Source organism: Podarcis muralis, chromosome 5, assembly GCF_964188315.1.
Source record: "Podarcis muralis chromosome 5, rPodMur119.hap1.1, whole genome shotgun sequence".
Lineage (NCBI taxonomy): Eukaryota > Metazoa > Chordata > Lepidosauria > Squamata > Lacertidae > Podarcis > Podarcis muralis.
This window is the reverse complement of record NC_135659.1, coordinates 40,807,463-40,823,938: the sequence shown is the minus strand read 5'-3', so window position 1 is coordinate 40,823,938 and position 16,476 is coordinate 40,807,463. Positions and strand designations below refer to the sequence as shown.

General features: G+C 40.4%; 1 protein-coding gene across 2 annotated transcripts in view; it reads left to right on the top strand.

Moving 5' to 3' along the window:
• ROR1 (receptor tyrosine kinase like orphan receptor 1) overlaps window positions 1-16,476 on the top strand; it is a 152,716-nt gene that overhangs the window by 124,144 nt on the left and 12,096 nt on the right. For both annotated transcript variants that reach the window (XM_077928640.1, XM_028733196.2), the window contains exon 5: window positions 15,685-15,812. In XM_077928640.1, the coding sequence (XP_077784766.1) occupies window positions 15,685-15,812 (128 nt within the window). The remainder of the gene's footprint in view (window positions 1-15,684; window positions 15,813-16,476) is intronic.

Below are 16,476 nucleotides of genomic sequence, written 5' to 3'. Positions count from 1 at the left end.
GTTGGTGACCTTAAAGTGAGAATTCTTGAAAGAAGAGTGAAATCACAACTTATGGATAAGTTCAATTCTATCAGCTGAACAGAGATAACAAGTTTTTTTAATCCCACTGCAGGTGTTAATTAGCTAGCAATGGCAGGATGTTTTGTTACCATCAACACTGCTTGGGACTGGTCACTGTGCTTATTTTACATACATTTAATCTTTACTTATTCTCTAGTTTTTTTGTACTATTTCCTTTTCCTCTGACCACACCGGCTACATTCCACACACACCCTAAAACCATGCATATGTATTCTTGCTAATTGAAGATAACACTTCATAAATCTAGTGAAGTTTTTGTCATCTTGTTCTTCAAGATGCTTTTGACTAAAAACAAAAAAGACTAATATGGCTACCCCTCTGACAACTGTGCCAAAATTAAGATTTAAATATAATAACAAAAAATGATCTTAAATATAATTGCTTGCCTGGATCAAGACATTGTGTCGGGCTGCCTCAGTTATGTTGAGAAGCTGGCATCTTTGTGCTCAACATGCAGAGGTTGGAGGGCCAGGTTGGGAGAGTGAGCATGACACTGGTATGAGGCAAGCAGTGTGGCTCAATTGCCCTTTACTCACATAGGAATCTTTGACTTTCCCAAGTAGTATGTTATGTATAGTTCATCTGCTTATAAAGCCATATGGGAACATTTTACTTTTCCTATTCTGCTGCTAGCAACTTTTGTCATAGTATACCTTACTTTATCCTGCTTTCTTTCTCTGGTGTACTAATTAGGGATGATACATTTATAACACAATATCCTGAATTCTAGGTTAAGGTTAGAGTCCAATAGCATCACTGAATTTAGTGGGATTGCTTCCTAGTGAACATGTAGAGGATTTCACTGTAGAATAACCATTAGTCTTTTTCACTGTAAGGCAGCCATTTTAAAATAAAAATAATGATGATGATGACGCCGACGCATCTTTCTAACTACCAATAGACTTGACCCCCAAAGTGTTAAAATCATATCCCAGTAGTAATCCATTATTTGGCACGCATTGAAATCTGAGATAATTTCCATGACCCAGAGAGCAGCCTACTCTTTTAATGGCCTTAGAACTGTATTCCTTCCTTAATCTTCAAGCTGTTTGGCTGCTACCATGATGGATCAGCAGTCAGAAGAGAGATAGAACAGTCTGGTGCTACAACAGCAGCAGCAGCTGCAGACATGGCATAGCAGATTCCAAGAGATAAGAGGATTTCTTAAAAGGGGAGAAAATACTTTTAGCCTGGGAAAATGGGTTGAAACTCTAGCCTTTTCCATCTTCATGTCATTTCCTCTCCTTTTCCACTTCTTATATCATTATCCTAGACTTGATGGTGCACTTACACCAGTATAAATCAGAAGCAAGCTCACTGAAAGCTTTGAAGGATTTTACATTGCTGTAACTAAGAGGAACACACAGAGATATCTGGCCATAGAATTAAACTAAGAGTTAAACTAAATTAAACTAAGAATGGCTCTCCAATACAACATCTCAATGTTAGGTTTCATTAAAAGGCACAAATCTAGTATGTCTCCACCACGTGCATTTTCAAATTTAGAAGCATTTCTAAAAAGTTACGTGCATTAGAAAACCCACTCTGGTGCTGTGTAGCTGCAATGGATAAGAGGATGAACCATGAGCTAGGATGTCACAGGTTAATAATTTCTGTATGCTGAGCATCTCAGAACATTGAAGCCAGATCTGTATGTGCTTGCCTTGAGCTACTGCACAATTTCTGTGTTACTGAATCGCTGCAAGAGTTGCTTAATAACAACTGGCCAAAAACAGTTAAATCTGGATATCCTAGGAACTCAGCAGATTGGCAGAATTTGTGTAGGGGTTAGCACTTGAGACTGTAGGGCTGAATGTCATTAATAATGTGTGGGAGTGGGAGGAAGTAATAAGCTGAGCAATTTGGGGTGTTCCCTTCTGGAAAGTTGATAGGTTCATGATGCATAGTTTTTAAACTCGGGGGTAGCCAAGAAAGCCACAGGGCTGAAGGGTGGAAACTGTGAATGCATCATTACATCTGAATTTCCATTACAGCAAAATCCTGCCTTGCCCACAGTGGGCAGATAGACCTTCAAAAGCCAGGTCATGTTTGCAAACTGTGGAATTTTATCGATAGATAAAAATAGGATCTTTGTATTTTGTTTTCTACTCACAATTTTCAGAATGGGATAGGCTATAAAACAAGCAAACAAGCTCCTCATAGGGGTGAGGGGAATCACAGTAACAAATACCCAAAGCCCCCAAAACAAAACCACTCAGTCCACTGTGGGTGTCTTAATGCAGATGGCCTTTTTGGTAAGGACTGCAAAAATGACAAGAAAGATGTTTTCTATGCCAGAAGTCCAGCGTTAATCCTACTCTGCCATGCATATACCCTGGACTTGAAAGAGTTGGGAGACTTTATTGAATTTTTAAAACGATTGCTGATTCAACCCAGTTGAGGCAAAGTCTGAGGTTTGCTCCTTTTATCTGTGATTGAATATCAGGAACTGAGAGGCTGATCTGATAAAGCCACATGCTCTACACTCTTCTCACTCTACACCACAAGAATTCCAGTTTCATTTCCATGGGAGAAAAGCTTGCTGACTTCTCCTTCTTAGCCTGGCTTCATTGCCAAAGTGTATATCTTCTGTGATGCCTACCAGAAACTGAAAACAATCATTATACTGCAACCAATGTTTTGGGGGCTCAGGGCAGGGTGACTTCATGGTATTAATGAGACCATTTTATAACAGACAGCCTTGTGAAGAAGATGACATTGAAACTCAATATGAAGCCAGTAAGGCCAGATTCATTTATTGCTTTCGATGGAACAGGGCACATTGTAAGCTATGTGGCCCAAACCAGTTCCACTTAAAGTTAACAAAGCTGCCCATTGTTGTGAAGAAGTGTCAATCTTGCAGACTTCAACTTAAACAAGTTTACCCTGTGCTTCACCGATCTTTGGAGTAGCCAGTGGTCTCAATCTTTGGGAATGTGTTTATTCAGTCTAGTAAAAACATTAAAAAGGGGAATAAATCCCTGGTGACCTGAACTGCCTTTCACTGCTGCTATAAACCATAGAACATTTAGAAAGGACTTTTAGAGGTAAAGATAATATAGTTTGCATAGCCAGTGTGTATATTATGGTCTTGAGTGGTAGTTACAGAGGTCACTTGCAACTTATATTACTTCATCACAAAATCATTAAGGGTGCAGAAGAAAGATTATAAGGTGTTACATCATTTATTCCGAAAATTAAAACCATATACAGTGCTACAGTGCTGGCCATATCTAAATAAGTAAAGTGACAGAAATGTAATGGTAGGAGTTCCTATCAGAAGTCAATTGCTGTAAAACGGGGTTAAACATTGACTTCACAATGTGGCGAGTTTATTGATCTTGTTAACAGCAAAAAAATGTGCATGGTTATTTCTGTGGGAAAGCAAAACATTTATCCACTCCCTTGTTAACTAGATGGTTTTTCAGTTCTGAGTCGACTAATGCCCATGCCACCAGTTTTCATTTATATCCCATGCAATTCCAGGGGCAAGTTACTTTCACCTTCCTTATTCAGGTTGGTTCATGTCCTGTTTTGAAAGATTTTTGTTCAGATTGCATAGTGGTGGGAGCTATTCTCTTAGTTCCAACAACAGGTCCTTGCACTGTATCAGCAATAGCTTTTCAAATTCCCCCAAGTTTCAAATGAGGCTCATCCAGCTCCACTGTGTACATTATAGGCTGACAGCCTTGCCTAGTTTTGAACTTGAGATTTATTTTTTATTTTATTTATTGAATTTATATACCGCCCTATACCCAGAGGTCAAAGATTAAACTACCCATGTCAAGGCAGAGCAGCTATTATCATTTGGAATTGTTCCACATCTGTATTAATTTAGATAACTCCTTTGTTGTGAGAACAGGCTGATACTACCTATGCCAAAATCAAGTGCAACTGTCCATTAACAAAACCAGTGATGTGGACATGGATTGTATGTTATGATTCACATACAAAGCATATTGCTCATAAATTTAACATTGCTTCATTGTTTTGGTAGCATATAGGCATCTTTTTAAACAATACTTGGCTGAAGCTGTTTTTTTAATGCATTTGTAAAATGCATGTTTTCTATTACCAAGCCCATGATAAGAGTTTTGCTTGATATAAACCAGCTTTCTAGCCAGCCTTAGATTCCAGTTTTTAGACTTGATAAAGTAAAACAACACAAGTATGCCATAGCCAAGTTTATTAAAACAGGGTTGTCTTAGACAGCTTCTTTGAAACATCTTTGTAACCTCAGGTAATAATTTTTCAGCAATGTCAGATAAATGAAATGATTAATGCACATAGGTTTATCTGTAGCATTACTAAGAATATCATTAAAAATTGACCTTGTCATAAAACGTTTTACAGAAGAACATTAGCCATACTGTTTACTATATTTTTTTTTAGATGATGTCCTTGCTATTTTTAAAAGAAACCTTTAAATATTGACATAACATGTAAAAAAAATGGGGAAACATTGCTGTGCCGTCCTCAAACCTTTTGCATCTATTATACTAGGGACAGACTCACATGAAATCCAACTGTAGCTAATAAGTCTTGGGGTATCTTCTGAGGGACAAAGGAAGCTAGACAGTGGTGTGACGGGGACACATGCTGTGCCATACAACTTTTTCATAACCAAAGACAAGGCAGAAACACGTGGTTTCCTTAACCCAGAGGACCAGCAACCTAGGCCTAATTGTATGCAGCCTTTGGCCTAATTTCCAAAGCTCTTTGCAAATGGAACAGGAACAGTTATTTTGCCCTCCCCTGGCAGCCCATTGGGTGCAGAAGAAACAGGTAGGGAGAGAGAAAAGGACCAGCAGAAAGGACTGTTCAGGACTGAACAAAGCTGTACTAGTCACCTGATCACTGCTGTTATTCCTGTGCTGTATAGTACATTTTATCCCCATGTCTGAGATGATAACGGGATGCCAACAAAAACAGATTAATTAGGATTATAAATCCTGGACACCTGTGAGCACCATGTTGGGTAATGGCTTTCAGAATTATTTTCACAGTGATTGTATATTTGACTCTATGTAGCCCAAAACTTAAAAGGTTTGCTTAGGCCAATCAAATGATAGGATCTCTAACATTTTGAATAGCAGTGTTGTGTCCTGGGAAGCAGAGAAGAAATTAGGCAAGATTCTAGAAATAAGGGAACTAGAGAGATGGCTGGCTAAGAGAAAAGGTTTTTTTCAAAATAAAGTATTAAATATTCCAAGTTATTGGTACATTTTAAAATTGTTTTTGTGCTATTGACGTCTTTGTAAGTTCAATTTGACTAGCATATTTACGTATATATTCTTCAAAACTCTCACTGCATGCTTGTGACAGAAATTTTGATATGGATTGTAATATGGCTTGGATTTAAGTTTACTTTGGTTAAGAGCCATTGCTCTTTTAAGGGCCCTGCACTGGGACTGTGCAGGCATATTATGGGGGAAGGAAAGGTTGCACTTGAGAACTTCCACCCCTTCCATTCCCCTGACTCATATCATCTACCAAGCCATTCAGGCTGGCCCCACATTTCCACCAGGTTTCAATAAGGAATCAGCGTGTGGCTACACGACTAGCAATATTGTGACTTCTGCTCATGGTCTTTAAAAATAACAATGTCCTGAAATATAAAAATTCAAAACTTTTAAAATAAAGCAGGGGCTGACATACGTAGGAACTGTTTAAATGTCCATCTTCAGGCTTTGTGTTTGGAGGGGTGTGTGGCTGTTGGCTTGTTTTGAAGTTTCTGTCTGTGGTGCTGACTTTCACCTTGCTTCAAAGTATAAGACTCACTTTTCCTTGCTGATGAAGAAGCAAGATCCCAAAATCCAAAGTCAGGAGCTAGCATCATTTACAAAAAAACAACAACCTCTAATCGAGACATAGAATGAAATACCTTTCAACTTGGGGGCTGTTGTGGGTGCCTGCTATAGTGGTGGTCTTCCCTGTCCCCGAGAATGATAAGTTACTTTCTGCTTTCCCCACACTCCCACACCTTCATAGACTCACTAGAAGTGATAGAAGTATAATTTGGTAATTTTGAAGAATATACCTACTCTTTGGCATGAGTTAGTGGCAGGTCTTAATTTTCAATGAAGCACATGTCCATAGATGTTTGTTGCTTTAGGAATCAGTTTCTTATCTCAAGAGTAATCTCTTTTCCAACTTTTTCCGACACCATTTTAATATAGCTCCTGAGATTCTTAAAGCTGACCAGTTATTCCCCAGTGAATAGCCTCTATTTATACGTGTCTATCAGGAGTGGAATTTATGAAAGGCGCACAAGTTATGTGAACCTCTAATGTTTTCACAGTTGTTAAACCACTTCATCTATTTTAACTAAGAGTAACTGCATATAAGACATTGGGACTCAACAGCTGCCCCAAATGATGTTAGAGAGCCAAGGCTCTAAACCAAACAAACCCCAGATAATTTAGCAGCAGCAAAGTTGACATTTCTCCTTCACGTACAGCCATGGGGAAAATATAGTGCACCCTATTTGAATTCTGTGATTTTACATATCAGGACATAATAGCAATCACTTGTTCCTTAGCAGGTCTTAAAATACATAAATACAACCTCAGATGAGCAACAACACATGACATATTATACCGTGTCATGATTTATTTAACAGAAATAAAGCCAAGATGGAGAAATCATGTGTGAAAAACTAAGTACACTCTTACTGCTTCCATAGGAATTAAGAGGCTAAGTAGCGGACAGGGGCTGCTAATAAAATGCCCTTGCTTAATTGATCATCAGCAAGTGTGCCCACCTCTATAAAAACTGAACTTTTGGCAGTTTGATGGTCTGGATCATTCAGGTGTGCTTTAACACTATACCAAGGAGGAAAGATGACACAATACTCTTAGATAAGCAAGTGTATTGCTGCCCATGAAACTGGGAAAGATCACTTCCCTTGCCCTAGTGCAGTGGTGAGTCTTTTAGACTTGCTTTCTCCCACTGCCCTTCACATGTTGATGGTTAAACATCTTTACTGGGGACACGGGTGGCGATGTGGGTTAAACCACAGAGCCTAGGACTTGCTGATCAGAAGGTCAGCGGATCGAATCCCCGCGACGGGGTGAGCTCCCGTTGCTCAGTCCCTGCTCCTGCCAACCTAGCAGTTTGAAAGCACGTCAAAGTGCAAGTAGATAAATAGGTACCGCTCCGGCGGGGAAGGTAAACGGCGTTTCCGTGCGCTGCTCTGGTTCGCCAAAAGCTGCTTAGTCATGCTGGCCACATGACCCGGAAGCTGTACACCAGCTCCCTCGGTCAGTAAAGCGAGATGAGCACCGCAACCCCAGAGTCGGTCATGACTGGACCTAATGGTCAGGGATCCCTTTACCTTTACCTCCCACTGCCCTTCACATGTTGATGGTTGAACATCTGCACTGAGGAAGCTTGCTCTACTTCAGTGATTTAGAACCCTGGGTAGAGCAGGCAGCCCACTGCAGATATTCAGGGGGGGGTGACAACATCTGGGGGCCTGTGGGAACAGTAAGTTTCATCCCTTCTTTCCCCCTTATGTGATAATATTCATGCTGGGAAAGGAGGGAGGAAGAACAGCTGGATAGGGGCTGCTTGTGTGCCAGGACTGCTAATCAAATCAGATGCTTGCATTGGGATGAAAAGTTCTGCAAAGTTTGTCACAATAACAGGAGCCCCCCTCCGTATAAGGCAGTGAGCCATTTTGTATTAGGGGACTGCACAGAGACATGAGAGGAGCTGCTTACTGGTGACATACAACCACCTGCACTAGAGACCACATGGGTTTTCTAAGTCCTCCTCACCAACCTGGAGGGAACTGAGCACTAAGGCACTGGAGGTGTGGGCAAGCGTGCCCCTCCCCCAAAGACTCTGCAACTGAGTACATGAAATGGAAGAGGCACACTTTATTCCATCTCAGGTCATTTGTTTCTGGGCACTTCATCAACAGGCGTAAGGGAGGGGGAGAAGGTGGTGGGTGGCCAACCTCTAGAGAAGACCAAGGAGAATGAGATTTGCTGGTGCACTGCATCCATCTTTATGTATAAAAAGAGACTTTTGGCACAGGGAAAACACTTTAAGGGCGCATAGAATAAGAGTTAGTTTAAAGCTGTTTTTCCAGTAGACTTCAATTAGAATTGTTAGTGTATTTTTTCTGGTTTTTTGCAATTAGTAATATGTATTACGTTAGAAACCAGCCAACATACATATCTTAAGTTTTGTCAATTAGAGTATTTTGCTTTTCATTTAATAGTTAGATCTGGTCAGTCTGTTTTTCATCATGCTTAAATTTGTAATATTGGCTCACCAAGAGCAATATTTATTTAAACATATAGCCATAGTAATATATTATTATACTATGTGTTTTTCCCCCATAAGGCAGGGCACCAGTGATGCTGATGGTGCCAGCTTAATCATGTCTACCAAAAAGTAAGTCCCGCTGAATTCAATGGGGCTTACTCATACGTAGGTAGTGTTAGGATTGCAGCCTGAGCTTTCTTTCTAAGAGATGAAACCACTGGTTTCATTCCATGTTCTGACCTGATACAAAGTCCTTGGATGACAATCTGCATACCCCACCCCACCCCCAAGACAAGGACCTTGAGGAGCAGGACAGGTCCTCTAAGTCTAATGGTGAGGATCCCCTTGAGGGGCTCTGTGGATCGGTACCTGATGAGGAACCCCTGGAACTCTCTGAGCAGAAGGTGCAGCAACCCTGCATTCCTCAAGAGGAAGATCACCAAAGTATTTGGGTCCAGGCCAAAGAACAATGGTGCAGTATGTGTCTGCAGACCCAGAGTAGTTAGCCTCCTTGTAAGTAAGGGATCTATTTGTGAGTAACACATACCTGTTACTCCACAGCTAGCAGTATATAAGGCATCCCTCTTGAGGGATTGTCTAGTTGTTGTAAACAACATGGGTCTTTTGCTCCTTCTTCTTGATTCTGGGTTCTCTGTTTTACTGCACCTTGCCTGACCTCCCTGTTGTACTGACCTTGGACTATTTCCCCATCTTGTTTCTGGATGATGTTTGAACCTAGACTGATTCTCTGTGCTTGACCTTTGTTTTCCTGAAATGTGCTGAATCTGCAACCCTGTCCTTATTTGTAGTACTTGGGAGTACCAAGCTTATATATTTTGTAACTAGTACCCTAGCCCCTGAGAACATCCCCTGGAGAGTGACATAATCAGATATTCATATCCTTCATAAGTGAAGCAGTCTCTTTTTGGCAGGAACAGAAGAAAACTTAGAACAGAAAGGTATGTTTATTTTTAGAGGTTTGGTTTCCATGGATAAGCTGCCTTTGTTTATAAAACATGGGATAATTTGGCTTTTCTTCTAAAAAAATTTTTTAATAAAAATTGGGGACACCACTAAAATAGTATGTCATCATTCTATTGAAATGTTAGTGAAAACCTTTATAAATATAAATCTCCACGTTTAAGAAATAAGTAGTGAGACTATACTCTGTATACTTTTCTTTATTTTGAGACTGCACATTTCCAGGTATAGTATCCACAGCCAGCTAAGCATGGAGACAAGCCTAGGACACTCACATTCCAAGAACCACCACACCATACATTCCGACCTTCCTGCTGTCCTCAATTGACATTTGCAGGCATTTGCACCTAAAGAAGATGCACTTTCCCATTTTCTTCTGTTGAATTAAAGGTTGACTGTTACCATTTTGGTGCTCAATAGATTTTTGCATTGCTTGTTAATAGGTGAAAAGGGAATTCTACTAGTTAATGATGAAAATGAGGATTCTCAGGATAGTATTTACAGTAATCCCTCATCTTACACACATTTGACTTGTGGAATTTCAAACATTCATCAATGAAGGTGGGCTGGTTGAAATTGTGCAAGTCAAGTCCCAGACAAAGGAGAGAGCTTAAAAACACTTTTTGTGCCTGCTATGGAAAGAGCTTTGAAGCTCTCCGACTTGCTTGTGGAGCAAGGCCTGATCAGCATACCAACTCTGGAAAGCTCTGGGATCTTCCTGTGAGACAGTGTGACTTCCCATGAGATCTCGTGTGAGCATCCCTGGTCTTCCAGAGTCTGCAAGAGAGCTTAAAAGCTGCTTTCACAGCAGGTAACTCAAGTGGACCAAGCACAAAAAGAGTTTTGAAGCTCTCCACCTTGCTTGCTGAGCTTGGCACATCAGCTCTGGCAGTGCTATGGATGCTCCCTCCCTCTCCCATTAGCCATGGGGTGGCTCCAAGGGTTTGACTATGTGTGATTTTTGTGTATACTTGTGTAACTCTTAGAACTGAACCCCTATGTAAGATAAGGGATTTCTATAGTCAAGATCATGATCAGCACCATAGTGTGATTGCTGAATTACTGATCTTCCAAATGAATATGAGGAAATCGTATCCTGATTAAACCTTGATGGTTACATGTGATTGTTACGCTTCTCAGCATACAATCAAAGAGCTATTTGCCTAACAGATCAAAACAAAAACCTGGACCAGTCCTGCCTCGTCTTTTAGATCACTTATGTGCCCTTCACTCTTTTCCTATCTGGTGATGCAGAAAAGCAGAGATACATCAAGTGCCTGGGTAGGCTAGGATGTTGTTGCCATTTGGGACAGAAGTGGGAAAAGTCCTCCTCCTCACCCTATATCAAATTGTCCTCAGGTTTCTGTCAAAATACCAGTGTTAAGTAATTTGGAGACTTCAACAGCACAGCAAAGCATATGAGCATTTTATAATGAAGTGTAGACTCCAGCATGTGATACAAAGTATTTGACCAGCAAGTGTGCAAGTTACAAAGTGGGCACTATCAGAAATGGATGGAAAAGTAATTGTCAGCAAGATTATGTTCTAAATGCAGCTACATGTATTTATTTTAGATAGGAAGTCAGGACTGGTGGTAGAGATCAGCGTGCACAGTGGAACTTCCCCTCCCTCTCCTCTCCCTGCGTGACACTGTGCCCACCTCCACCAAATCTGCTCTGGGAGGTTGGGGTGAAATCCAGAACAGATTTGGGTATGAGACAGAGGGAGGAGAGGCAAGTTCCACTGCGGAAGCAGAATTCCTTGTGCAAATGGGAAGACTTTGCTGGATATAACTTAATATCTAGAGGCATAGTTTTGCATGTGGCTTACTGATATGCTTACAATACACTTATTGATTTACGTTTAATAACATATGTATTGCCTCAAGTTCCATAAGAAGAACTTGTTAAAGAGACGTGGGACCTTTTAAGAAATCGAGGATGAGTTCGTTGCTGTCTCTTGATCACTTGGCTTGCCTATGAAAAGAAAGGCAGTTCATATATGCCAAGTTTGCCTCATTAATGCCGTCATTATCTTCAGTATTTAGAGTTATAACTAGTCTATTACACACATGGTTTTCAGCAAAAAGAACAGTAGACCAAATCTTACGTATAAAGGACTTCTGTCTTAAGGATTGTATAGAATCTAAGTAGTTACTTTGGGATTTGGCACAATGTTTATGGCCATGTATATCATTCTGGAGAAATACTAAGAGGTAAAAAGTATCCTGTTCTCTACCTCATAAGCTTAAAAAAAAAAAAGTTAAAGGCTCATACTGTGTTAAAGTGTGCGTATAATAATTCCTACTTATGGCAAAGAATATATGTGTGCAGCATTCCTCTAGAGAATCTCAGCTTCCTGGTCCAATGTGTCAGATAAATAGGTTTTGTATGTGCAAAAACAGTGAAGTGTTTTACTAAGGAGGACCTCAGATACATTAGACCTATATTATTTATGCTAGAAAGCTACAACAAAGCCATGAAAGGGTGGCTGTCTGGGTGGCCAGCACAGATACAACTGCTTGACTGTGAAGTTGTTGCACTTCATCACTGTTAATAAAGCTCATGTTAAAAAGGTATCAAGTATCAGCTAAAAAGGAATTTGGTAGAACAAGAGTTTTAAAAATAACCTAAGGGCTAAAGCTTTGCTGGTTCCACAAGGGAAGTTCTTTCCTCTCACATTTCAATTTAATTGGGATTTAACTTCGACTTCCTGGGCTAACAACTGAGCGTGATTATCCGGTGATAAGTAACACCAAATCCAGCTGCATTTTTACTATCTGTAGCTGTAAAATCAATGAACACTGAGCATAAGACTGGTATTGGTTCTTATTGTAACCCACAGAGCAAATTATGAGAGTTCCATATAGCTAGGTGAAGACAGCAATAGCGCAGTAAAATATTTGTCTGAGCAAGAGTTTTTCTTGCTACAAATACTGTAGCAAGTGGAGCCTAAGTTCTGCACTTGGAATATATTGTGCGAACAAATCAAACTGATTGTTTTTGCGTAACGCTGGTTCTGTCAGCCAAGGAGCTCTACAGAGCACTGAAGCTCCACTCTAACCAGAACTCCAGTTCAGTCTGTTTAGGCTTTCTAAGATGTTGCCAGATATACTGCCCACAGGGTTGGCCCACCCATGAGGCAAGGTGGGGCAACTGCCTCAAGCAGCAGAATCCACAGGGGCAGCAGTTCCTGATGTAGATCTTTATTCCCCCTGCTCTTGTTCCTGATAGAAACCTTCACTCACTCTCTCTTCCCTGGCAGGGTGTGGGTGGGTGTGCCATCTTGTGGTTCTCCTCAGGTGCCAAAATTACTTGAGCCGGCCCTGACTGCCCTACCTGTTTTCAAGGTTATCCAGGCCATCATAAGAACTAGAAATTTTCAGGTTTTGTTTCTAGCTTTTATTGTAGTTTTGGTTTTCTGGATTTTGGTTTGTTTTTAGATCTTAACTGAGATTCTCAGAATATCAGTTTCTGCACCTGATGCCAAATGAGATTAAGAGCCTCATGCTGTACCGACTGAGCTATCCCAGCAGCTAATGTTCATGTGCTGATGCAGCAAGCACATGAAATACAGAGGCTTTCGAACAAAATACAAAATCCAGTAGCATGCACAGTGCTCAGCATTGATAGCCATAGCCTATTTGTCTAATCCTCGTGTTGAGTTGTAGCCAACTAAATTATACTCATTAGAATTCTACCCGTTAAAATAGATGAACCTGTGTTATGTCCATTAACTTCAATAGATCTACTCTGAGTAGAGATAGCATTGAATACACCCGTTGTACAGATTTCTTTATCCTAAGTTTGGGAGGCTAGCCATTCTCCAAGGGAAACCAGCATAGCTCCATCAAACAAAAAAGCAAATTCTAGGTGTTTCTTGCCATTTTCATAATGTGAGCTTATGAGCTGTAGTTCATGTTCAAAAATGATGTAAGAAAGCTGCCAGGAAAGATCCAAGCAGTGTTATCAATGCTGTTCCATAACTGGTAACAGTTGCTGTTGATCTGACAGCAGCTACCATAGTTTTGTGCCTCCATGCAGAGCTGGAAAGGAAACCACTTCTGGAAAGGAAGTGATTACTGCAAAACATTAATATGCAAAGAAGGAGGTTATTTTCAGAGGGCTAGATTTGGCCCGTTCTCACTACCAGCACTGGGTTTGTTATCTAGAATTGTTGGCTGTATGGCTACAGAGTGGCGAGGGCTGTTTGTATTTACCTGGACAGCCTACTCGTCTGTATGACCAAGAGCTTACCCAAAATATTTTTATATACTAAACATGCAGCCAGAATTGTGAATTCAAGGCACTATCCTGAAAACAGTTACTTGGAGGGGGTTTTGTCATCTAGTCCAACCCCCTGCAATGCAGGAATCTCAAATAAACATATTTAGGTGTTGGCCATCTGTCATGGATGCTTTAGCAGTGAAATTACCTTGCTTTGTTCACTGAAGAAATTGGATTTTTCATTATCTATTCTTCTAAGGTATCATATGAGCCATTAAATTACGTCAACATAGCATTATTATAGCTGTTTTATTACTTTATTTTGCTTTTTGCTTCAGATAACTCATGTGAAACTACCTGCATCTTCAGTCAATAATAATGGGATCCTTATGGGATTGTGCCATTATCTAAAAGATTCCAGTGGACAGTAGATTTGGTAGTGACCACACATTCGGAAAGATACATTTTTGCAGTTTACAAAAGTGTTGTCTAATGTACCTGGTACAACATGGATCCAGACAATGTAGTTCCATGCAGGCTTTAGAAATATCACTTTATAAGTGGACAAAGCAAAAACCTAAGTTTCAGAACTGCATCTTGTATTGTTTGTTTGTTTGTTTGTTTGTTAGATTTATATCCCACCATTCCTCTCAAAGAATCCCTGGCCACATATTAGCATACTTCAAATAATACAGAAACATTATCTGAGATAATTTTCTCTCTCCCCTTCCAAAGTAAAATGTAAGCTCTGAATTTCCAAATTTTTGTCATGAAACAGAGTGAGCATGTATTTAGTTTTAAGTTGGACACAAGTAACTATTTTGTACTCTTTTGGAAAGTATGACGGAATATTATTTATCCATTTGCATTAATGTTTTCTTGCCAAGCAAAAGCTTTTACATTTTACTCCACATAGAGTTGGAACAACATTACAGAATATGGCAGAGAGTTTAAGAATATGAAAATAAATCTTATGGTTCTAATACATGTGTGTTGGTATGTTCTGCTATATATAACATTAAAATTACCTATCTGAAAGCCCATAAAAATCTTACCCAATTGAACAGACTCTTTGCCACTCGTTTCATCTCTAGTTTTGTAAATCAAATGACTGCATTTCTTCTCAAAGTTCCTTCTATTTATTTCTTCTAAATTTAAAGCCCACTCAGTTTCTCTGGCATGGCGCAGCATTTGTGTCCTAGCGCATCTCGCTGCCATTGCCAGGTCACTTCTTCCATCTCCCAAAAGGCCAATGGGAGATGTCATATCCTCTCCCAGAAACCACAGATTTTTTGAATTTGGGTCCACCCTTAAATTGGACCAATAGCGGGCAGCCCTGGAGCAGGAAGTGGGAGTCAGACATAGCTGACTGGAGTCTTCACTCAGGTCCTCTTCCAAGCCATAAATTCCAACAGCCATGGGACCCAGCTCCTCAGTTAGAGCTGGATCTCCCTCCCTCCCTTCCTGTACAGCAGGACTGTGACTCCAAGGGGCAAGTCAAGGGTATGACTTTACTATGGAAGTATCTGGTTGCCATATTTGGGGCCCGGGAGGAATTTTCTCCCCAGACAAAATTGGGTGAGTCTGGGCTTTTTTTATGCCAAACTTGTAGCAATCGTCACAACTTTTGGCAGATTAGACATTGGGTTGGATCCTTAGTCAGGGTCAGAGGGAGGTGAGCTGGAAGTCTCCACCTGCCCCCCTTCCAGGAAAATGGGAATCCCTCTAAAGGGATCCTAGGGGAGACACTTCTTTCCAAATGTCCAGGGTTTTACTTGCCCCATATCTGATGTCAGGTGTAGGACAGGTGAATGTGGCTTGGCCAAAACTGTCCTGCAGGCCAAATGGGGAGGCCTGGTGGGCCTAATTAGAGATTCCATGGAACGGAAATAAACCTTGTTGTGAAATGCTGTTTCCCAGACTTTCTATGGCACTCGTAGCTTGAGGCAACTGTAGATCTTTCCAGCTTTGAATATTATTGTTTACTCACACTGTATATTTCTATATGCTGCTTAGTTTCTCCTGGTCCTTAAGGTTCCATGACACCCTACTTCTTTACTGAGAACAGCCTCCACAGTGCTCATCAGAGTGTAATTAAGTTGTGCCTATTTGATTTTAGTGATGAATATGAAGAAGATGGATTTTGTCAGCCATACAGAGGAATAGCATGTGCAAGGTTTATTGGAAACCGAACCATTTATATGGAGTCCTTGCATATGCAGGGTGAAATAGAAAATCAGATTACTGGTATGTAAAGTTTGCTTCTATTTTCAGCTAGATTTCCATCATTCTTGACCTTACCATAATCTACACTATAGCAAGCTTGATTGGGATTTAGTATGTTTAATGTACTCATAGGCAGCAGAATATATGATTAGCTCTGTGTAAATATATTCTTAAGGAAAGAAACATTACAACTTTTGGAAATGCTACCATGAAAACGAAACTGATGCTTTAAAAGATGTGAAATGAAAATATATTTGTATATATTTTTAAGCTTCATCAACTGTGTGTGTATTCCATTTAACTTTATAATATATACAAAGGCTACAGACAAAGTTAGTGGTGCTTAAGTTCTATGGAAAACAGTATGGTAAATTTATAATGGCTTAACTCCAGCTGCATCCAGTTGGTACCCCTGCACTTACAAAAGGGCTTTTGCTCCTGTGAACACCTCTGCTGATAGAAAAGGATGGGAGATTATTATTGCTTACTCCTCCTCCCTGTAGGCCCCAAGTAACTCCCCCCCATCAGCTCCAGAGAGTTGGAGGAACCTTCAGAACAGTGTAGAAACCCTTCTACCCAGCAGCTGTAGGGTTCTTTTGTTAGTGAAGGTGGCCACAGTATCAAAAGCCCTTCCATGAGTTGTGAAGGCCATCAGTTGGATTCCACCCAATGTCTGCTTTATAGA